At 37.6% G+C, this 23,651-nt stretch overlaps 2 protein-coding genes and 1 pseudogene across 2 annotated transcripts; 2 read left to right on the top strand and 1 right to left on the bottom strand.

Annotated features, from left to right (window-relative positions):
• Positions 1 to 41: 41 nt before the first annotated feature.
• LOC108995752 lies at positions 42 to 4,695 on the top strand (annotated as a pseudogene).
• A 3,726-nt stretch (positions 4,696 to 8,421) lies between these two features.
• Positions 8,422 to 10,993, top strand: LOC108995727 (transcription factor GTE2-like). Its single transcript, XM_018971340.2, has 4 exons — positions 8,422 to 10,015; positions 10,136 to 10,355; positions 10,438 to 10,610; positions 10,702 to 10,993. Exons 1-3 carry the CDS (start codon positions 8,639 to 8,641, stop codon positions 10,494 to 10,496), a joined length of 1,656 nt encoding a protein of 551 aa, XP_018826885.1. The 5' UTR covers positions 8,422 to 8,638; the 3' UTR covers positions 10,497 to 10,610; positions 10,702 to 10,993.
• A 1,981-nt stretch (positions 10,994 to 12,974) lies between these two features.
• LOC108995720 (rDNA transcriptional regulator pol5) lies at positions 12,975 to 22,802 on the bottom strand. The gene is made up of 9 exons (XM_018971335.2): positions 22,534 to 22,802; positions 21,621 to 22,201; positions 20,137 to 20,262; positions 19,852 to 20,049; positions 18,612 to 18,839; positions 17,400 to 18,524; positions 15,652 to 15,939; positions 14,762 to 15,308; positions 12,975 to 14,154 (listed from the first exon to the last, which is right to left on the bottom strand). Exons 2-9 carry the CDS (start codon positions 22,164 to 22,166, stop codon positions 13,295 to 13,297), a joined length of 3,918 nt encoding a protein of 1,305 aa, XP_018826880.2. The 5' UTR covers positions 22,167 to 22,201; positions 22,534 to 22,802; the 3' UTR covers positions 12,975 to 13,294.
• Between the last annotated feature and the right edge of the window lie 849 nt (positions 22,803 to 23,651).

Below are 23,651 nucleotides of genomic sequence, written 5' to 3'. Positions count from 1 at the left end.
GTCACATTTCCCACGAGGGGTAGTGCAGACAATGGGACAAAAAGAGATTCGGGGAGCCGAAGGCCTGAGAAGCAGGAGTCTGAGCTTTATTTCTCTTTAAATAATAAACGAAAGTACAGGCCAGAACGGCAGAACCAGAACCGCACCCATGACCATCATTAATCTCACTCCTAATGTTAGTCCTCTCGGACATGATCGTGGTGGCATTTCTCTAGCATCTCTCCCTTCCACCACTTGCATTCCTCAGAGTATTCGGTGTCGGTGTCGGTCTCTGTCTCATTCTCAATCTCAATCATCGTCAATTCGATCTCGTCTTTCTGTCCTTTGCCTCTCTTCTCTCCATGGTACACCCTCCCTTCCACAATTCTCACCTAAACACATATATTCACATGCGGGTTTGATTGATTTTTTGAATTATTTCTGTTTTTTTTTTTACACAAGAAGATTGTGTGTATTTAAGCCGCTATAGGTAGTGACTTATAGGTGGAGGAGGAGAGGGATCATTGTGAAATTCCCCTGTAGCTTAGCTGATATTTTGGTTTCCATCATGTTTGAATCCCATGGAAAAATGCTGGCTTGATCTGTAGAGGCTTGATTTTGGGAGTTTTTTGGTTTTTGTTTATTTCGTTTACGAAAGTTCTTAGCGAGTCTAATATTTGCCTGTTTTCTAATATGTGTGTGTCTATGATAATTGTAAATCTAGCTTACTAATTTTATAGGCTTTCATTGACATGGTAAATGGTTAACTCATAACTGCATGTCTATGACAGAAAGGCTGTTAATTGTATGGAATGAAACTTTAAAAAATATAAATTCAAAAATGCGTTGGACTTGAACCTATATATGCTTTCAGTACTAAGTGACGGAACAAACACTCATTCTACAAATATGTGATTTTGACTGGATACTGTCTCAATTATTTTTTTCAGCCGAAGCTTTCCAGGCAATTACCGTTGTTTTTCCACTCCTTTTTTCCTATTTCTTGCTTGAAAGTTAATGATTTCTGTTGCAGATATGGATGATGGCGCAGGTACAAGCTTGTTTCCATTGCATCGATGCAAAACTCTCCATCTGGTTGGTATCCAAAGCTGTTTTCCAATTATGTACAATGTCCGTCATGGATTTGAAGCTGCTAGCCTTCTTTCTTGGCTTTTGTTTTCAACTCAAGGCCTTGTGGTCTTCTAAAATCATACATTCAGGTGAGGCATGCACAAGGAATCCACAATGTAGAGGGAGATAAGAATTACAAAGCATACTTGTCTCCTGAATACTTTGATGCACACCTTACTCCACTAGGCTGGCAGCAGGTATGAAGCAAGTCATTACATGTTTATCCTAATTCCATGTATATAGTTGCAACACTTTTTCCCTTGCTAGAAAGATTGTTATACGCCCAGGGAGAAATATGTGTGGAGTATTTTTGCTGTTGTTGCAGGTTGATAATTTGCGAAAGCACGTTCACACATGTGGGCTATCCAAGAGGATTGATTTAGTCATTACATCCCCCTTGCTAAGGTTTTGATGTCAGCTTATTGTAATCCTCTTGATAACCATTTGTTGATATCTTTTCACATATCTGTGCTTCTATTTAGAAATAACTCAGCCTCCTGTGGTTTTTCTTCCCGTCATTTTTATTTCTGATTAGCTCAGACAGAAAGCTTTTATTTGAATCATTGCCTTGTAATCTTTGCTGAAGGATAGGCAGAAATTATTGTTTCTCGATTTGGAGTGCAAACATTTGTCTTGATGTTCATTTTCTGTTTTTGTGATTGGTTTGGTTATATGATGCTGCTGCAGCTGAAAGGAAGTGCTCTGAATATGGTCATGTTTGCAACTTATGCAGAAAGACGCCTCTTGAAAGAGGTGGAGAATTCAAAATAAAAAAAGAAACTTTAATGGAGTTAAAGAAATACAGTTTTGTTTCATCTGTTCTCTTTTTGGGAAGATGGATTTGGTTCTTATTTATTATTTTTCCTGAAAGGACACGTTCCAATGATTAATGTTGCAAAATTCAAACTTTTACTTCTGGTCACTTGATTATAGGACATTACAAACTTCTGTTGGAGTTTTTGGTGGTGAGGGCTATACAGATAGGATGGATGTACTGCCTCTAATGGTGGCAAATGCAGGAAACAGTGGTCGTGCTGCAATCTCAAGTATTAGCTCCCCACCAGTCATAGCAGTAGAACTTTGTCGAGAACATTTGGTATGTCCTGTGAATGTTAGACATTTTCCTTTCTTGCACTTACACTTGCCTTCCATCAGAATATAGTGAATCACATTGTCAGTGGCCACATAACTTAAGTCGGGTGTGTAAAAATCCCAATATCATGCATAGAAGCCTACTTATAAACCTTTTTTGTATATATTCTTGAAAATTTCTCATGGAAGAAAATGATTTCATATGAAAGATGGTCAGTTGTTCAAAACGTGCCTTGATAGTTTGTGCTCGGTTGATGTAATCTTTGTAAAGCTTGTGTCGTTTTTCTAATTCAACTGCTCAAATTTGGAAACATCTGATTCTAACTTGATGCAGAGACAATTTGTGGGGGATATGTTTTATATATTCACATATATTCAAAATATAACAGTGCAAGCTACAAATGCAGAAGAGAAAATACAGCAGCAAATAAACACGCTCACAGAAAAAATAAATAATAAAAAAAGAAGAAGAGGCAAACTAGTGGAACAAGTAGCTGTCAAACTGCACATGACTAGCTCAAAAGGCTATTACAGTGGCTCGCTATGATAAAAACAGAATAGGAGACATCAAACCTGCTGCAAATTCTGGTACAAAACCACACTGATAAAAGAGGTAACCTGTGCACACCATACAACTGGTAAAACCGAAATATATATTACCAGAATATCCACACCAAGGAAGCCTCTCTCTTAGTTGTAAATAACCGGCCATGATATAAAATTGGATTTAGGTACCTATTCAAAGAGCCAAATTAGACTCCACCAAGACAACACTGGCAAGGCACCAAAAATCTCATTCCGGGTAGCATATAACAGATACATACTCACATTCCTGAATTAGAAGGCTTCCAAGCATATAACAGATACATACTCCGACCTGACAGCATCCATGTCCAACTGCATTGTTGAATGATAACTAAAGCTACTTTTATTTTGTATATCTCTGGCTGTAGGGTGTTCACCCCTGTGATAAAAGGAGAAACATCAGTGACTATCAGTTCCTTTTCCCTGCGGTTGATTTTTCCCTGGCAAGTAATTGGATGTCTAAAGTAGATTTTTTCAACTTGTGTTTATGAGTTCATTCACGAACCCATCTTTTGGCAGCAATACAGTTTCTAGTCAACATAATTGTTTCCTTGAATTCTCCCAAATTTCTATGCAGACAGAAAATGACGAGGATGTACTATGGAAGGCTGATATTAGAGAGACAGAGGAAGAAGTTGCCACTAGGGGATTGCAGTTCCTGAAATGGTGATGACCTCTGCTTACTATCAAAACTTTGGGTTTGTATCAATGCATTTAGGCTCTAACATACTTAGATGTGATTGTATGTGGAACCTCCACTTTTCTTTAAATTTTTTCTCAGGCTGTGGACACGGAAAGAGAAGGAGATAGCAATTGTTACCCACAGTGCATTCTTGTTTCATACACTAAGTTTGTTTGGAAATGAATGTCACCCTTTGGTTAAAAAAGAAATATGCAAACAGTAAGTATCTATGATACCTATTATCTGAGAATATATGGGCACTCATGGTATCGTGTTAATAATGGGTATGGGTGCTCCTCTTAGGGTCTTACTGATCTATGTTCTCCTCGGTACATAGCATATTATTTGTTGCACCATTCTTTCCCCTTTCCTTGTAACACATAAGAGTAACATTGCTTTTTTCCCCTTCCCTAGGTGTAAAAAACTGTATATCATGCTTTATGCTCTTTTGTCCCTGAGTAACAATCTAATATTAATCTTGTATATAAATGCTTGTCATTGTATGTCCTCCTGTGTAAAATTTATATGTACTTTATTTTCATCAAATTATGTGTATATTTTAGCCTAGGGTTTGTTTTGGTAGAGCATTAATTATAAGTAAAATACTTGAAATAAAATTTTAGGATCCAGGTTTTTAACTCATTCATGATGAGAAATAACTTCTCCAACATTTACTTGCAGTTTTGGGAATTGTGAGCTTCGGTCTATGGTCATTGTTGACAGAAGGTGAGCCTTTGTTCTCTTCATAACCGAGAGACTTTCTCCTATTCAGGATTCCTAAGTATATACTTGTTTTGCCAGTATGACAGGTTCAGTTGACTCAACAACTAATTATCCAGGAAAGATTCCTTCTGGGCTGGATCTCCCAGTGATATAGCTGACAAGAAGAAACTAGAGAAAGATGAGCCACATTCTTCTAGATTTGCATAGAAAAAGAAGTGCCACAAGGCTTGAGTGGTGAGCTAAAGCATTCTTTGAAGCCCGGGTTTCTCCTCTTACCTCTTGTATACCTTTCTTGTGTTCTTGGGCTGTCATTATTAATACAATCGTTCACTTATAAAAGAAAATAATATCTTTGGAATTATATTCAAATAAAGGAGGTTGAAGAGGAAGAGATAAACAATGATTCCCCTTTTTAATGAATATTAGATGAACCAGGTCATTAGGAATAGAAACACTGTAATTGAACTAATATCTTCAAGGTTTATGAAGAAGGGGTTATCTCAGGAGCAACTTAAGCCAAGTTATGCCTTTTCCATCGCCATTGTCTTTCTACACCATCTGCTTATTACAACCTGAAAGTGACTTCTCTCCCTCTGTACGTCCATTTTTGTGCTGATCTATGACGGTGGGAGAATTGTGTATTATCTGTTATTATCTTTTACAAATGCTTGCTTTGCTGATAGGAGCAGCTCCTAAGGATTTGAGTATTGAGAGAAGAATCCCAACAAGAAGTTTACATGATGTGGACTAAGAAATCCCTGAACCGCAACTTTGATGTGAACAATGGCAACCAAGAATCTCAACGAAATTCAGTGTCTTGTCTGATTCCACAGTAACAAGATGGGACGCTGAAACCAATAGAGTTGTGCAAGTCATTAAGGAAACCTCAAGGAAATTGGTGAATATAGTAATTTGTCAGCGGCTCCCAACATACCCTAGAAACTATCAAATTTCCTTCCTTCAATAATATCACAACTTAAACCTCTCCTCGAACCCCAAGGAAGGCCTATTAGGCTGGTTTGGTTCAATAAAATAAAACTAATAGGCCGGTTTGGTTCAATAAAATAAAATTATCTCATCTTATTTTATCTCATATAATTATTATAATTTTTTTAAATTTTTACATAAAATATAATAAACAATTTAATTTTTTTAAATTTTAAAATAAAAATAATTTTAAAAAATTATATTATAATAATATTTTATTTAATTTTTAATTAACAAAACATCTCATCTTATCTAAACTGCATTACCAAACGAGTCATTTAATCATATTCGCCCTGAACGCCGAAGACACTGGAAGATAATTAGCCGACAGAGTAATGAACACAAAACAATCCCAAGGTTTTCAATTGGTCATAGACAATTTCTTTGAATAGTTATTGGCTATTAAGCTACTTAGAGCTGTGCAAAGAATTTTGATGGAGCATTGTTCATTCAGGAATAATAATCAAGGCTTTGCACATCTTTCGAGATTATAAGAACAGGTATATATGAAGGAAAGAGAGCAGCTATGGAAACTAGGAAACAAATCAAAGTTGCAAACAAAGTATTCTCTTTGAAGATGATTTTGTCTTTTGTGTCTGTCTTCCTCCAGAAGGCAGCCGAAATATCAGCATGGCGGTGCAGAGTCCATATTTTACTTTGAATTCTGCTTCTGGAGCTTTCTTATATTCTCTGCACACATTCTCCTACCTTCTTGTCCATGTATATTTAACTGCCCAACGCCTAAAATGCTAGAAAAGTCTCATTTTCCAACAAGCTCTAAGCAACTCTCGCCAGTAATTCTGGTTTGTATTTCAGGGATGAGTGAAATCAAATATGCCTATCCATATCCTGCTCAAGGCACCTCCATCCTATCTCTCTCCTCCTTACCTTTTTCCTCTGTCTTTTCAATTCTGCAACCTGTTATTTCTATTCTCACGTTAGGGGGGATGCAGTAATATTTAGTGAACAGAGCAGAATAGGTTACATCTTTGGGATATTTCCAATCTTTCAGTCACAGATTTGTTTGATTGTGCAGCCTAGCAGCTTTATGTTGCTGTTGCCTATTAGACGAGTGCTGTTTCGCGCCGGCCTCCCACATATTTCTCATCTAACAATATACATTTGTACTACAGAAAATGTGGATTTCTTAGTGATATATAAAGCTTCTTATCATGGATGTCTAGCTTGTAATTACACACGATTTCTGCTCATCTTCTAACATCTTGTTTCTATGCATATATTTTACGTTATTGTGAAGGCATTTCTGCTATAAATGGTAACTAGTTCAAACCATTTACTGAAATATCCAAAATCAAGTTTACGATCATCAAGTCTGTTTTGGGCTTCTTATGATTTATGTTGAAGAGTTTTGTAAAGAAAGATGCAATGGTAACGATAATTTGGAACCTAGCTACCACAATAGTCAATGAACAAATGGTTTGAACTAGTTACCACAATACTGAGATGTCAATATCAACAAAAACATGATTCTTAGACGTGAACTTGTAGGTTTTGCTAGACCAATAAATTATTCTCAGCTTATCAGAGAGAGAGATTGAGAGAGAGAGAGAGAGAGAGAGAGATTCCTAGATAGATAAATTGACATTCCTCCCTTAGCCAATAAGTTATTGAAAACCTAAACTCTTGTAGATTAAGTTTATTTTTGATGAGCTTATGCAAGAAGCATTTGCCCTGCCCACTAGAGTTCTTTATGTAAGCGGCTCCCAAAACAAGCCATAACATGAATATTTACCTTACCCTCTTTAATGCTCATCAAAACTTATAACCCGATATTGTTTTGACAGCAAAATTCAGTGGGACCGAGGATATTCAACTATTATAAAAGCTTGTACTTAATATAATCGCGCAAGTCCATTCATTCCACAGAAAACAGTAAAGCATGAACAAGCTGATTTGAAACTCACATGGTAGGACATGTCCAACCCAAGCGAACGTGCTGAATGCCGTTCATAATAAGCAGGCGGCTCTAGAAATGCATCAAAGACTTGTAGTTGTACAGTTTCGTGGGCCTCAGGATGGTGCCTCTACCACAGGTGACTCTTTGACATGTTGCTGGTGGTGTTGGTGTTGGTGTGAGCAGTTGGCTCTTGACAATTGGAAAAAAACAGCGACAAAGCCGAACATAATGTCCTTTGTATTGAAGAATGGCAGCAGACATGCAGTTTCTGGACGAGAGAAGGTTCCAAAATGATGTTCATGATGAGCTGGCTTCGTTTTTTCCCATGTTGTTTTTTGCACTGCTTGCAAATTACATTCGAGTTACGCGAATTGGCTGTAACATTAGTGGGTGACATCACAATTCAGAAAGTCTATGGATAGGGTTTCTCGATTTCATATGCTTCTTTGCATATCAGGAACTATCGTACCGATGTACATTTGCAATTATAAATAGCAACCGTCACAATTCACATATATGGGTAGAGGCCTTTTTTATTCTTCATTTATTGGAAATTTTCTTTCTTTCTTTCTTTCTTTCTAGATGTTCCTCTTACTTCAGGGTGGGGGGTAAACTATAAAGTATTAAAAAGTATTTCTTCGTCCGTACGTGGGCAATATGGTAAAATTGTGATACAGTGGGAAGGAACGATTCCCTTGGGATCCGTCCTTACGGAGGGGGAAGAGTAAATCCTTTGTATTGTTCTGTAATAAGTTGGTTTTATTACCCACCAAATTTTATATATATATTTTTTAAAATAAAAATATATAAGCTCACGTTTAAATAATGGGATGAGATAAAATGATTTATAAATAATAATAAAATTATTAATTAAAATAAAATAAAATAATATAATATAATTTTATCTCATTTCTTTATTTAAATGAAGCGATATAAATGATAGTATGATTTTATTAAGACAAATGATATTTACAGTAAGAATGCGGTTTCTCTGGCTCGGGGTCCCGACGCGACCACCCACTTGGCTTCCTTACACGTCAACGCCCAATATATATTTGATTTTGTGCATGCAGTGCACGACAAATTCAATTCAAATGAAAATGCAGACTCCACCACCAATCTGAGGCCTCTAAAACTCGCCACGTGCACAAATCCCCACATCCTCACCGTCCACGCCAGGTCACGAGGTCTGCCATTCGGGCAACAAGCAAAACCCTCGATCCCACCCTTGGATAAAAATCAAAACCTTATCGACGGCCCAAGACTTGCCCGACACGTCCACGGTCAGATCTCATCGCCTTTAAGAACCGGCCATGGCCTCATCTCCTTCCTCGCTCAGGTTTAGGGTTCAAAATCGCCAAACACTACAGGTTTCACGATTTTCTTCCTCTCTCGTTTTGATTTTTTTGATTTTTTTTGGGGGAATTTGGGGGCCGCTCTATTGACGCGTGGAGTTTATCGATAGGCGCGTGAAGGTCACACCCCACCCGATTAATGGTTTCCACCTCATTGGCATTGAGGATTTCGAATTCCGTACGTCCATGGCGTCCGCCGTCCTAGCCAGAACCGCCAGCACCACCAACAGAGCAGGCGGAGGATTCATGGGCAAAGTCCCTATCTCAAACCCTAACCCTAATTTCACCACCAAAAAACGACAGCAACAACAACAACAATTCCATCCAATTGGCAGTAAAATCATCATAGACGATTCCCCGGCAGTGACCCAATCGGCCGCCTCCGACGATGCCTCGTCGATCAGCCACCGAAGACACACCACTGCCAGTACCGAATCGAACAATCTTCAATACGTAAACTTTAATATTGCATCCTTTTCGAAGAAGCAGCTCGGTGAGCTCAAGGCCCGTCTTGCCGCCGAGCTGAACCAGATTCGCCAACTCAGACACCGCCTCGAATCCCCCTCAATACCTAATCAAACCCATGCGCAGCCACCTTTGAAGAAAACGAAGAAATTGTCGGGCAAGAAGCGGCCCTTACCAGAAAACACGAATAAGAAAATCCAGAAACCAAACCCCAATTCGATTTTATCAAATGCGAACAGGAATATGAACCTGATGGTGATGAAGGCGTGCAAGGACGTACTGACGAAGCTGAGAAAGCACAAGAACGGATGGTTCAACGAGCCAGTGGACGTGGCGGGCATGGGGCTTCACGATTACTACGACATAATCAAGCAGCCGATGGACTTGGGGACCGTCAAGTCCAGGCTCTCCAGGAATCTCTATCAGTCTCCGTTGGATTTCGCCGCCGACGTGAGGTTGACCTTCACCAACGCCATAACCTACAATCCCAAGGGCCACACCGTGCACGCCATGGCTGAGCAGCTACTTTCCAGGTTTGAGGAGTTGTTTCGCCCCGTCGGCGAGCAAATCGAGCGGCCTGATGAAGAATATGGAGAAAAAGGGGTCTTCGATGCGGAGGAAGAATTGGAAGCGAGCGATAATAATAACCCTAATTCGATGCAATTTGCTAAGAGATCGGAGCGGACATATATCGAAGACAAGGTTTCGGATCATTCAGAACCGTTGCAGGGAAACCACGCGAGCTCATCGAATCAGCCGATGGTGCAGTCTCCGATGAAAGCACCACCGGTAAAGCCTGTGAAGCAGCCGAAGCCCAAGGCGAAGGACCCCAACAAGAGGGAAATGAGCCTGGAGGAGAAGCACAAGCTGGGAATTGGGTTGCAGAGCTTGCCTCCGGAGAAAATGGAGCAGGTGGTGCAGATCATAAGGAAGAGAAACGGGCATTTGAAGCAGGATGGGGATGAGATAGAGCTTGATATCGAGGCCGTCGACACCGAGACACTTTGGGAGCTCGATCGCCTCGTCACCAATTGGAAGAAGATGGTCAGCAAGATCAAGCGCCAAGCTCTCATGGGCAACTACGCCAAAACCAATGGGGTAGATACTAAGCTCAATAATTTCCAAAAATATTTCCATTTGTTTTAATTTTGATCCCAATGTTTTGAGCGTTTTTCTCACCAGCTCTGCTTACTTGTGGTCATTATTGTTTATTGATAGGAGTTACCTGTGAGTAGTGAGAAGAATGAAGCCGTGGCAATCGAGGTGAAGAAGCCGAAGAAAGGAGGGGAGGCTGGGGAGGAAGATGTTGACATTGGGGACGAGATGCCTATGAGCAATTTTCCGCCAGTGGAGATTGAGAAAGATGTTGGAGGTCAGGGGAGTAGTAGCAGTTCTAGCAGCTCTAGCAGCTCAGACAGTGATTCCTCCTCGTCGAGTGGTATTACCAATTGTCTCATTTCTGCTTGGTGGGTTTAAAAATTCTTGTTTGCAGAAATGGCTGATGGTGATGTTTGATGTAGATTCGGATTCAGGGAGTTCTTCTAGGAGTGATTCGGATGCCGATAATGCACAGTCTTGAGGCCATCTAATTAAAACGGCTTTCGAAGAGTAGACTCAAGTGGAGAGCTGGATCAAAATGCCTTTCTTCTTTGAATACCTTTCCCATTTGGGTATGTTGGGTTGTGCAGTAAAGGTATACCTCGTGCTATAATTAATTGCCTCCAGTAAATTTCTTTCTTATTTTTGTGTTATATGCTGAATTTATGAAATCTCTTTTGGCACAGGGGATGTTAAACTCGGAAATGTGTGATTTGTGGAATTTTTTTTTCAATTGTTTCAAGCATTTGGAGGAATTGTTGGAATGGGCATTTTGGCTATGGAGTGACGGAAATGTAAAAAGGAGCCCTTGAGTAGGGTGAAAAAAAAGTAGGTCAGATGGTAGAGAACTGTAAGTGTAAACAGATTAGGGATTAGTAGATGATAGTAGAGTGAGAGATTTAGAGTGATTGAGAGATACCATTGTACACATTAACCTCGCATTAATACATGATTTTCTTGGAGAGTTTTGTGGTTCAATTTATCCATCTTGGTGGGTGTGATTCTCTTAAGCACGTCACAAGAGCCATTTCAGGAGCTGTTTCCACCTTTGGTAGCCAAGAGATTCCAAAGTTTCATTTCAACTGTGAATCGTGCACTTTGATGATTTCTTTCTAGTGATCTGATGGTGTGCCCAAAAATCATTGTGGAAGAAAGATTTCAATATTTGAAACTATAAAAAATTTAATTAACAAAGGTCATCCCCAAATCAGGTGTTGGCTAAAGAGGCTTTGGTTTCCACAAAAATGAATTAAAGAACGCGGGCTGGCAGATTTGATGGAGAGGATGATCCATTTGGGGGAAAGAGTATTTTGTCCAGGAGACGGTCCTTGTCGTCCAACTATAAATGAACTGATAGTTCGTGTGACCACATAAAAAGCATTCCTTCGACGGAAAAACATCTTTTTAGCAAATATTGGGACTTTTTTTCACATCTTGATGGGGATGCGATGTTACTTTTCCACGGGAGCTGTTCATGGGCACCCTCCCCCTCCCCTCACTGAGCTCCAGCCATTATGGTTGGGGCATATCATAATGAAGTGGGCATTCAATACCCGCTGCTGCCATTTTGGTCATTTGTTGGTGAGATTTTGTGAGATCATATATAATTTGAGCCTACACATACATACCATTTCTATCTTTACTCCCACGTAGGGGTGTAACCAGTTCGGTCCGATCCGATTTTGAATAAAATTTAGGACCAAATCGATATGTATTGGTTTTGTATTTTTTAAAATCGATTAAGCACCGGTTACCTTCTTGAACCGGTATTTTCGATTTTACCGGTTTCTGGTCCAGTCCGGTCCGGTTTTCTAATTTTTTTAAAATGTAAATTTCATAATTTGTCATTAAAAATTTGTTTATAAAAAAAAAAAATTGATTTAAAAAAAACTGTTTTATACTTTTATTAATATATTAGACTATATAATAATATTAATATTAGACTATTGGTATAGTTATAAGTTATATATTAATATTAGTTATAAACTTTTAGTAATTTAGTATTAACATTTTATGTAATAATTTATAAATTATAATAAGAAATTATTTCATATATGAATATATATTTTATATATAAAATTTCGCATAAAAATTTATAATTATACATTATATATAAAACTTATATATATTAATATTTAATATATATAAAATATTTTATATAAAACTTATATATAAAAATATTATTTTTTATTTTTTTTAATCAACAGATCCGGTCCGGTCCAAAAATTTCGGAACCGGAACCGGCCGGTTTTTACATTTTAAAAATCAGTTTCGGACCGGACCGGTTCAAAATCGGTAAAATCGGTCCGGTTCAGTCCGGTCCGGTCCGGTTTAAGTTTACACCCCTACTCCCATGGGGTATGTTCAAACGTCAAAATGGACTCGAGTCGCATTGATTTATTTATTTATTTTTTATAGTTTATTTCAATTCATCTAATTATTATAATTTTTTTAAATTTTTATATAAAATAAAATAAATAATTTAAATTTTAAAATAAAAATAATATTAAAAAAATATATTTTAACAATATTTTATTTAACTTTTTAATTTTAATCTTAACTGTAAAAATAAATTAATTTTGTTTTGCCGTACTGTAACCAGCGGGCCCACTTACATGTGCTAATGTACCTATTCTGCCCTTCTATTTTCTGTTTGGGTTATACTTTCAGAAGCCCGTCAAAAGGAAACGCTGAAGGAAATACAATTAGGGAAAAATTGCTGGTTCCGAGTAACTTCGGATATCAGGACTTCCCCGTGCATAGAAGGTCTAATTACAACAGGGATCTTCTCAAATTTCAGCACAATTCAATTGCATTTTGATTGGAGTATGCATTTGTTAATGGAAAAATGATATGAAGAATCTGTTTAATATTTCGGGAAGAAATAACCAAGTTGACTGCAAGTGAGAGTTTATGTCCCGAATATCCTTTAACAAGAAGTGGAGTTTAAACAAAGACGAAATAAATTCTAATGTTTTCTGATTAATAATCAAACTGTTCCCATATGAACACTAATCAGAGAACAAACAAAATAAATACTCAATGCAGACAAAACTTCAAAATTCCACCAACATCGGATTCTGTCGGATATAAAATCTTCCAGGTTAGAGAAGCTCACGGCGGAGCCCAGGCCAAAATGCGACCATAAGAGTACTGCAACAAGATTTCTTTCGTGGTCGATGACTGAACATACTGCTTTCAACCACTTGATGTGATGACTGAGGAGCGTGCCAGACACAAACAAATCAGTTAATCAAGCCTTCTCACTATATCTTCTCTTTATAGTGCTACCTTTCCAGTTTTCAAATTAACGAAGTTCTCACCAAGTTGAGATTCACAAGCAGCATGAGCATCTGGGTCCAAATTTTTAAGAAAAGACCTGGCCAAGCTAAGGGTCGATATAATCTGAAAGACCCTGCCACAAAACTTCCGTACTTCGGCTCGCCTTGACTGTTTTTCGGGCATGTTGGTCACTAACTCCTTTACCAGATAACAGAGTTTATGCAGATGGTTTTTCACAATTTTCTTTAATGCATCTTGGCCACTTTCATCAGTGGAAACCAGAGATTTTAATATCTCAGCAACCAAATCTAGTGCTTCCACTCGCCGAAATTCTGACGTAGTGCTGCCACATTTCTCCAATAGGAAGCCAAAGAGATGATGCCCAATCCACGGCCTTCTTCGAAATATTTCTTTCAAAAATTCAGATTTGATTTGAGACTTTTTACTCTCGAAGAATCCCACCAAAACACCCTGGAAAATATCAAAAACCTTCTGCAGTTCGGCCTCTGGAAACTTTCCTGCATCAATGATCTTCAGAATCCAGAAGGATGAATTTTGAGCGAGCGATGTAACCATTTTGTATCGGTTCCATGAAGCTGATTGCTTCTTCTTCGACGGGTTAGCAGCAGATTTCTTCCTCTTGAATGGTTTTGATGCCAACTTCAAGTTCTTTTCTAACAAAGATTCAAGAGTAGATAGCTGCAAACCTTCACCCTTTGGATAATCTTTTGCTTTGAGAATCTTCTTTTGCAGAATCCCCCATATACGCTGTCCAAGCTGTTCAGAACCTTCAGCAATTTGTGGGTTAACAAATGCTTGAGCTAGGTTTGAATACACTGTTAGAACCTGTGGCTTACCTGTGAAATAAAGACAATCACAAAAACAAATCAGGAAGTGAGGCAGATCGTGTATATCAACCATATGTCATAAAAGATTATTCGTAACTGAACACACCAATCTGTGACAATTTCACCAACACTCTGCAGGCAGAGGTCGCCTCTGCCAAATACCAACACTGCAGGCAAGGACCACAAGTCCTATATTGTCTATCGCTAAATCCTCCTAGCCTACTGATCCAAAATGACAGCTAATTTTACTTAATTTTTTTATATGTGAAAGAGATTTTATTAATACTAATAACTGAATAGGTGTATCCCAGAGTACAAAGGAGGTATGCAAGAGAAAACACCTAGCTAGAGCGCAGAAATGGATATGAGGAAATGTTGGGCTAGGTCATTTTGGGGCAAGCCGATTATTTATGATGAAGAGGATGAGCTTCCAGAATGAAATTTAAGCCCATTGAAATCCAAAAAAGAAACTTCTTTGATCATTCAGCGAACATTTTCTCTTGTATGACAGCTAAACTTAGTCCTATATGAAATTGAGGACTCAAATTCTACTCATAAATTTCTAGTAGGGCAATTTCTGTATATCAGTAAATATTTGTACACAACCAAAACTTGCCTGGATTTTCATGCACGTAAATTTCAAGCAATGAAAGGACACGAAGTTTGAATAGTACAAGCTGGGAATGAGCATTATCACTCTCAGCCTGATTCTTCCGCTCCTTGAAAATCTGGGCTAAATAAGAATCCATCCGAAACATTGCATCATCATCCATTCCTCCATCAGAGTCATCGGAAGCTTCAGGAGCTTCTTTCCCAACTTCCACAGATACAGCATTATATGTTCCTCCATTAGAATCACCAGAAGTTTCATCCCCATCACTTTCCCCATCAGAAACAAGGGAAGCTTCAGGAACTCCTTTGCCAACTTCCCCAACCCCAACAACAGCCTCAGAATCATCTGTCTGCTCATCACTCTCACCCATTTTACCAGCCTTAGCTTCATCATCCTCATCTTCTTCAATACCAAGAAAGTTTTCATCATCACTATCATCATCCTCACTCGCTGCATCCTGATGTCTAGCTTGTTTGAAAGTTTTCTTGATAGCCCGCAACATCCGCAACAGTGCATCATCCGTAATACCATCACAAAAGTATCTGAAAACCTACAGACAAGAAATAGATACCAAATAAATAATCACAAAAAGTTTTTCCTTGAAATCCCATCACCAACACCAGGTTTGGCTCATTGCTAGAGGAAACAAACGAAAAGAAAATATCGAAGTTCTCTTCTTTCAGTGTTTGGTTTGTAACAACTAACAAGGACAGAAAATAATGGAAATTGTGAGGAAACAATGCCTCATTTTCACCTTTGTTTGACAAAGGTACAAATTTTAAGGAGAGGGTAAAAAATATAATGTATTTATAAGGTGCAATTTAGTTCTAAGGGAAATTCAGATTAGCAGAGGTCTTAAACCCAGAAACTATGCATGCTTTCATCTCACACACCTGCTCGATAGAAGTCCGCATGGGGGTTGATGACTGTGGAAGCAATGAAAGCAATGTATCTACAAGAACATCCATCAACTCAGGTGTTGCATCACCATCCATCTCAGCTTCTCCAGAGGATGGAAGAAGATCAGAAACAGCAAAAGCTTTCTTGGAACAAATAATAAGTTCAGAAGCAGCTTCTGAAAATTCTCCTGGTCGAAGGAGCACTTGCAGAAGCAACTGGATGAGCAGGTACCTCAGTGCATGCCTTTTATTTGCATCAGCACTAAGCCCACAATTCCTTTCCTGAAATCATCAATGTAAAAATCTGAGTTTTCATATCACAAGGTTAACCACACAAAATATGAAGTGACAGTCAGAGTATTGAAAAATAAAAGAGAATCAAAGCTTGCATCTCACACTCAAATCCGAACAAAAAGGATTTCACAAAAATAATGAGGCCAGCAATACCTATGTATGGGCCGGAAGAAACACTTGAACCTTGGCTCGATTATTTTTTGGGCTTGGCCACATTCAGGTAGATTTTAAGGCATGAATCTTAGCTATCGAGAAAAAGGATATATCATAAAGGAAAATAATTTATACACAACATTTTTCACAACAATGTGTTAAATGACGGGTAATTTTGTAAAACTCTTTATAAAAGTAACATTACTTTACAAAAATACCATCATCTTACAACATTGTTGTGAAATGTGTTGTGAAAATATGTTGTGTGTGTATCAATACTCTATCATAAAATTGACCTTACAAATTTGTAGTCTAAGGAAATCCAAGATATTGAAAATACTCATTCCCATAATTTCATGGTATAAAATGGGTCTGACACAAGTTTTCCAATCTTCTGATTGAGAACCACCTTAGTAAAGATATTGTAACTAGGAGTGTTCACAGAACTGCAAAGGGTGACAAACCAACTGTGCTACACCCCACCAACCAGTCTGGGCTGATTTTCAATGATCCCAAGTTGCAGTTCAGAGTCTATTAGAAAAACTGGCACCCGCAATCTTTTTCATTTCAAGTAAATCATAGATAAATTTGGTGTTCAATTTCAAAGTTTTGTTCCCCGAGGGAAATCAAACCAAGTGGCACCTACAATGCCACTATGCTGCATTCTCACAAGTTACAGTGCTTCCCCACGACAATCCCCTCCTAAAACTCCATCGCATCCTCACTTCAACCTGTCAACCTCTGGAAGAACTTGCCGGAGGTTGACATGCAAATGTAACTCTGCTTGGTCATGCAAAGACTTAGCCCTCGCAGACTCAATTGGCCAAAGTCAAGATATGCAATGAATTTGCAGCCCTATACTTCTCAAGCTTGAACGAGTGGTTCAAAGTTCTCATCCAACCACCCCTGATTTCCTATCCTAGTTTTCCAAATCAGTCTATGCCCAATCCTACCCTTTCAAAATTAAACCCCAGCTCAGCTTTACTCCACCTAATTTGTTTAAATATGCCATTACTCATTGACATCTAAGCCAAAACTGATGCATCACACCAACCCATTTAGTTATCATCTTTTGATTGTGTGGTTTGGCTGATCATTTTCCAAAACCAAAAGGGGTGATTTTGTCAGTCTGAACACCTTCAAACCCATTGATCAGCAACCTTAATCGTAAAAAGTAATAAGAATTATTGTATTATGGATCTGAAAATCTATTCCTCCAACAATAGATAGATGTACAATTAAATAAATAGAACCACATTTCAAAAATGAATTTTAGGCTGTGAAAGAAAATTTACCTCTATGTAAAGCCTATTCTCCACTTCTTCCAATTTTTCAAATGTGTTTTTGTCCTTATTACTCAAAGTGCAAAAAAGGGAAACTGAAGGAATGTTCCGCAATGTGCTAAGGAACCGCATGAAGTAAGACCCAAGATCATTGGGCTCAAGGCCACTGGCCAAAGCTCGTGGCCCCTCACCCTTTTGAGCATTTGCCAACAACAACTGGAGCTGCTCAATACACATCCTGCATAGAGCACTTGATGTGGCTGCTTTTGGCCATCTAAACTTCTCCTGTAATTCAAAAGAAGTCACTTCCGTGCCAAGAGACGCAGTGAACAAGCCCTGAACAGCTAGAAATTTCAAAATTTCTTTTTGCACCCGTAACTTTGCTTCAAGATCCAGTTTCAAATATTTAAAAATACTGGGGAGAGATTCTACAACCCAAGTTTTCAGAAAATCAGAATTTCCAACTGTCCCGACCAAATCCTTATCCTCAATTGAACCTATCTCAGAATTGTCATCTGTTGTTTGACTCTGATCTGAGGGTTCCTCTGAAGCATTACCTTCATCCACAAACAAGTTCGTTAGATTCTGAATAAATAGCATGCAACCAGATTCTGTTCTGAACCCAGCCATCAAATCTTTAACTGTTTTTGTCCGCGTGATGCAGTCAAATCTTCCATTGCTTTGTTTCTGAAGGCCAATAATAACAGAAACTCTTCTGATATCATCATCTCTGACCCAATCTGACAATTCTTTAAGAAAATGCTGTGCAACTTTATAAAGCCAAGAATCCTTTGTTGAAAGTACATCCATTAGACACTGGACAAATTTGTATGACAGGAAAAATGGGACAAAAGAAGCAGGCAACCTAGGGAGCAAAAGAAGGAGAATATCAAATGCCAAGTGTTTACGGTCATGAGATGACATGAGAAGGGATCCTTCAATAATAACTTCACAGAAACATTGGAAGTTCTTTGTAATTTCTTCTTCAGAAGAGCTACATTTTCGACTCTTCTTGTGTTTCTTTAATGAATTTGAAACTGATGCAGCATCGTCGCCTTGCAAAACCATTTCAGGTAAAAGAATATTTATGAGAACAGGCCACAAGCTGTGAACTCGAGGCTGACAAAATGTGGATTCCTGCCATATTCCACACAAGCACAAATAATCTTAAGAGTTCTTCCATAAGTCGCTACTAGCTACAAGAAAGAAATCTACGAATACTACCTTCAAGCAATTTGCAAGAGAGGAAAGATGGTTGGCAGTAAAAAGTTTGCTTGGGCTAAACGGATCAGGCAAAAGCTTGCCAAATATTGGCCTGTCAACGGAGATATTTTCTCGAAGTTTCAAAGCTAGAAGCAATGCATCTGGATTTCCTGCTTCAGCAGATCCTTCAAACCACTCATGCAATCCCGGAGCTTCGAGCACATGATTTAACAATGTTTCAGTGGGCAACTGCAAATTCATGATAAGACAGATCCCTAAAAGGATTATTAAGAATTAAAAGAGCAAAACTGCTGCAGTGGAAACACGAAAGCCAGGCATAAGATCCAAGTCTCCCACGGTTTTGCCCCAAATAGGAGGATTGAAAAATCAAATATATCAACTTCAAAAGACAGCCAACAGACATATGCTTCAATAAACTTGGAACAAGGAGGCAATTACGTGCAAGTTTAAAATGCCAGCAAAACCAAGGAAGACAAAACAAAAACATGTATTGGCAACATTCAAAATCCACTTGTCAGCTGTAAAATTTAAAACGTGGAAGGGAAAGGGAAGGTCTAGATTGGAAATGTTAAACATAATGACAGTAGGAACATAGATATTTTTCAACTTGAAGTTGACAAAAGGGCGAGAGAATGGCTAAAAAATTATTTTGGAAAATAATTTTTTTTTTTAGAAGTAAAAATATTATATATATCAATAGGAGTAACCAAGTACACTAGACGTATACAAGAAAACACCTAACCCATACTAGAGAGCTCCTAATGACCCAAAAAGCCCGTGAAAATTAGAAATCTATCTGAAATACACCAAGCCCAAATTGGAATAGAACACACCTCCCCATCCCCAACCCCAACCCCATGTTTCCCTTAAGACTAACACTCCTCCTGAAACTCCCTCTACGAGGACGTCTTCATAAATGAACGAACTAAACAAAGCTCAACACAAGAAACCTATTCATTCATGAAGTATTTTACATATGATCAAGAGGAAATCAACTCCAGCAAAATTCATACACTATTTATTTAATGAGATAAAAACATGACCATCTACTTACTGTGGGTTTAAACACCCTTTTTTATAAGTAGGGTTTGGAATACCCATTTAGACAGTCACAAGTATATTGGAAGGACATTTTCAACCACAGGCTGAAATTACACCATTTTCTAGCAAAAAGAACAAAAAATAAAGCCAGAAATTCTCATCAACCTCAGAACCATTTTTTATTTATCAGTAGAAATACCTTGTCAATTAAGTCTAAAAGAACTGAGACTACAGGTTCTTGCAAGTATCGCTTCTTTGTTGCAAGGGAAATAAGAATACTGGTGAATTGCTTGATGTATGTGGTATTTCTATCAGCAATCCACTCTTCAGTTAGTCTTCCAGATCGGGCAAGAGCACCATAAGCAAATAAACGACCTAAAAGACAGTCCTTAGCTTCCTGCAACACCATAAGAAGTCGAAATATAAATTCATATGGAGAGAATAGCAACTCGATCAAAAAAACAATTTGAATAATGTAGCCTACCTGACCCTTCATCGAGGATGAGACCTCTAACAAATCAACAATAAGTTTCAGCAACGAGTCCAGTTTGATGCTATGTATGGTACCGACTAAAAGAGTCAAACCCAATGCAAATCCTTGTCTTGCACACTGCAAAGGATATTTCAGCAGATTATCACTTGATTAAGATTATTTGAATAACAGCAACTGTATAAGAAATCATGCATCTAGAAGCTACATTCCAGTCAACATAGTGAATAACACTGTTCTAGAAGTTCTACCACCACAAAAAACGATGTACCAAGATACCTATGTAATGCTTTATATATTCTGTGAAAATGTTTCACATAACCAGGTGAACAAAAGCTTGATAACCCAGACCCGAGAATCACCAAATATGAACCTTGGAATAACATAAGATAATGACATTTTGAAATCCTCAAGTGCATTTATACATGGACTAAGGGCAGGTTTGGAGGGTGGGATGGGACACAAAATTCTCATCTCATCTCATCTCATCTCATCATTACACATTTTTCAAGTCTCCATACAAAATATAATAAAGAATTCAACTTTTTCAAATCTCAATACAATAATAATACTAAAACATAATATTTTAAACACTAAAACAAAACACAAAATTCTCATCCCACCCCCCAAACCTACCCTAAATAGATCATTTGGAGCATAAATGGACGGGAAAACAAATGCAGCAGTATTCTGAATGTGCAATGCAACAAAACATAGGTGACCAAAAACTAAAATAATAACTATAAGTTTACAACTATAAGCTTCTAAATGAAAACAAGCTAATGTGAGACATTGAAAAAACCAAAGAAAGAAAATGAATTTTCTCAAACTTAAAGACCCTCAAGAATTATACCAGCCTTATCATTTGGGCCCAATAACTGATTAATAGAGTTCACTAACGTATTCTACTCAAACAAAGAAGTTACTTTTTACAAGGTTGAACTCACAGAGAAACATAACTTCATGAGATTGATTATTAAACACCATCCATAAAGTATAAAACTCGGGATGTACTTTTATAAAGGGAGCTTCCAGTTTAGTAGGGTGTTGGAGGAACCCAAAGATTTCATGCAACTGCATGTTTATATCTCTCCCTGTTGTAGCTTCCTTCTCTAACATATCAAAATGAAGACCATGCCAATAAATAGGTGCAGCTTTGCTATTCTTTGCATTATAATCTATATTCAGTTATGATCAGGAGACACAGTTACAAGTGTGATTCATGCCAAACATTAATATCTGTAAGCCATTAAGATGTCATTGAGCGGCAAATTTTTTTTTTTTTTTATAAGCATTGAGCGGGAAAATATTTAAAATGCAATCCTACCATTTACTAAAAATAACTAAAATAGCGGTTCCCACATTTAGCACAGGGAAGAAGAAAGTGCATGTGCAGTCACATGAAGCCGTATATGTGCCTTAGTAAAACAAAGGTTATATATTACATTAAAAAAAAGGTAAAAATCAACTAAAAATACCTCTCTTGATGAAGAAACTCCACGGATAAGCCTGCGCACAGCATATCTCAAAGAAGGAGCACAATTTTTCAAGCCATCATCCTTCTCAGCTTCCAATTTCAATCCACCCTCAACATTGTCCTTATTATCAATCCTCTCGTACACTTCCTGAACTTCTTGTAGCTCTCTCACCATTGCTTCAGCAGCCACTTCCCTTACTTTACCATCCATTGATGCCAAGTCCTTAAAAACACCAATATGAAACTCAGGCAAGCCACTATTCGATGAAGGTGCCACTGGTGCACGATCTTCACCCTCTACCAGATCTGCCTCTATTTGTTTGGGCCTTTTGGATTCTTCTTCATTCTCAGAAGCTGCAGATCGCCGTCTCTCTTTATCCAATGCCTTCCTCTTCTTCCTTCTCTCCATGGGTTTAACGGACAAAGCTTCATCTGTTTTCTTATCCTTCTTCATTTTCTTCTTCTCCAAAGGATTCAAAACAACTGTATCTTTATGATCCTCCATCTCCTCCTCCACAGAGCTGGAGTTTCTTTTCTTACTACCCATTTAGACCAAACTCTTTATTTTATTTAAAAATTATCCTACATAACAGTACACCAGAAAACAGCCACTAAGCGCGTAAGAGCTCCAATGACCCTGAGGTTTTATAATAAAAGGCGAAAGAACAAAATAAATGAAGCAATAACAAGCACTAGGCCACGCCATTCCCCTTCCATACTACAATCAATATAAATCTACATATTTGTATCCTACTATTCACTATCTAGTTAATTCGTTCAGAAAAAGGATATGTCCACAAAATAAAGCATACAGATGTTGATAAGAAATCGTGAATCCGGAAAAAGAATAACAGACTAAGGAGTATAAGAATCAATTTATAGTAGTAAAGCTAAAGGGGAAAAAAAGTACGTACCTTGACTACTATTTATATGGGCGCTTAGGAAACAGAAGAACCCGAAGAACAAAGCTTATGAGTGGTTGCGTTGCTTCACTATATTTTCTCGGAAATCAAACATAGGCAGAATAGAAAAGGAAGGGCAAGCAGGTGCGAACCTTCTAGGTTCTAGGGTTCGGGGTTTGAGCCAATGGAAGAAACGGCTCGTTTTGTTCTATTCTGTCTTGAGTGTGAATGTGCCCACTCTGGGTCTGTGGCCGCCAAAGGCAATGGAAGGGGAAAGCAGAAAGAAGCAAATTGAGGAAGGTTTCGGCCGGTGGAAACCCATCTTATATATATCTCTCTAATATTCAAAATTAACCCTTTATTCTTCATCTTATCAGAAAAGCCTCAATTACACGTATAATAATATAATATATGACCTACTATCTTTGAAGAATTACGGTGGCACCCCCACTGAAATTATTATTCATATTATATGAAGGCTTACTTCATGCTTTTAAATAATTTAATAAATAATTTATTATTTTTTAAGGCTTTAGCCACCTGATGTCAAGTCACTCATATTTTTTGTTAAAAAATCTAACAAATATTAAGAAAAAAGCCTTTAATTATAAAAATTATAAAACACTATCAAAACGAACAAATAAAAATAAAAAAACTCGTGAAGCAAAAAATAGAAATCATGAAATATAGAGGCTAATTATGTACTCAACACCTTATTCTAATTCTATAAAGTTATAAACATCGATATTTACTGGCCTTCCTCTTTCTATTATCTGTTTTTTTTTTTAGATAAACAACTTTTTTTCTCTTTAAGTTACTGATTTCTTTTTAGAAAAATGTTAAATATACATACTTCTCTGTATGTCAGTTATTAATATCTAAAAAATCATAAAATTTAAAATTTAAAATTTAAATTCTAAAAGACAATTAATAAAACGAGTTTTATAAATAAAACTGTAAATATATATAGTACTACTCTTCTTAAAAAATAAATTTTCAGATGGATAAGGGGCATAGACCGTTGTAGGAAGCTTTTATGGTCATTAATCATTGTTTTACAAAGAAACATCATCTTAATTTAAAACACAGTCATCAAATTCTATCCCTGAGATCATTTACAATTCTTAAGA

The sequence above is a fragment of the Juglans regia genome, chromosome 16 (assembly GCF_001411555.2).
Source record: "Juglans regia cultivar Chandler chromosome 16, Walnut 2.0, whole genome shotgun sequence".
Lineage (NCBI taxonomy): Eukaryota > Viridiplantae > Streptophyta > Magnoliopsida > Fagales > Juglandaceae > Juglans > Juglans regia.
Note: the sequence above shows the minus strand (reverse complement) of the source record. Positions and strands in the feature narration are given on the sequence as shown.

Bases quoted from the DNA above. Each gene is read 5' to 3' on its own strand.
- LOC108995727 (XM_018971340.2), top strand. From the start codon at position 8,639: ATGGCGTCCGCCGTCCTAGCCAGAACCGCCAGCACCACCAACAGAGCA. The intron at 10,016-10,135 runs GTAGATACTAAG...GTTTATTGATAG, and splicing joins ACTACGCCAAAACCAATGGG to GAGTTACCTGTGAGTAGTGA. The intron at 10,356-10,437 runs GTATTACCAATT...TGTTTGATGTAG, and splicing joins TGATTCCTCCTCGTCGAGTG to ATTCGGATTCAGGGAGTTCT.
- LOC108995720 (XM_018971335.2), bottom strand. From the start codon at position 22,166: ATGGGTAGTAAGAAAAGAAACTCCAGCTCTGTGGAGGAGGAGATGGAG. The intron at 20,050-20,136 runs GTAGGCTACATT...ATGGTGTTGCAG, and splicing joins CATCCTCGATGAAGGGTCAG to GAAGCTAAGGACTGTCTTTT. The intron at 18,840-19,851 runs GTATTTCTACTG...ATGAATTTGCAG, and splicing joins TTTTAGACTTAATTGACAAG to TTGCCCACTGAAACATTGTT.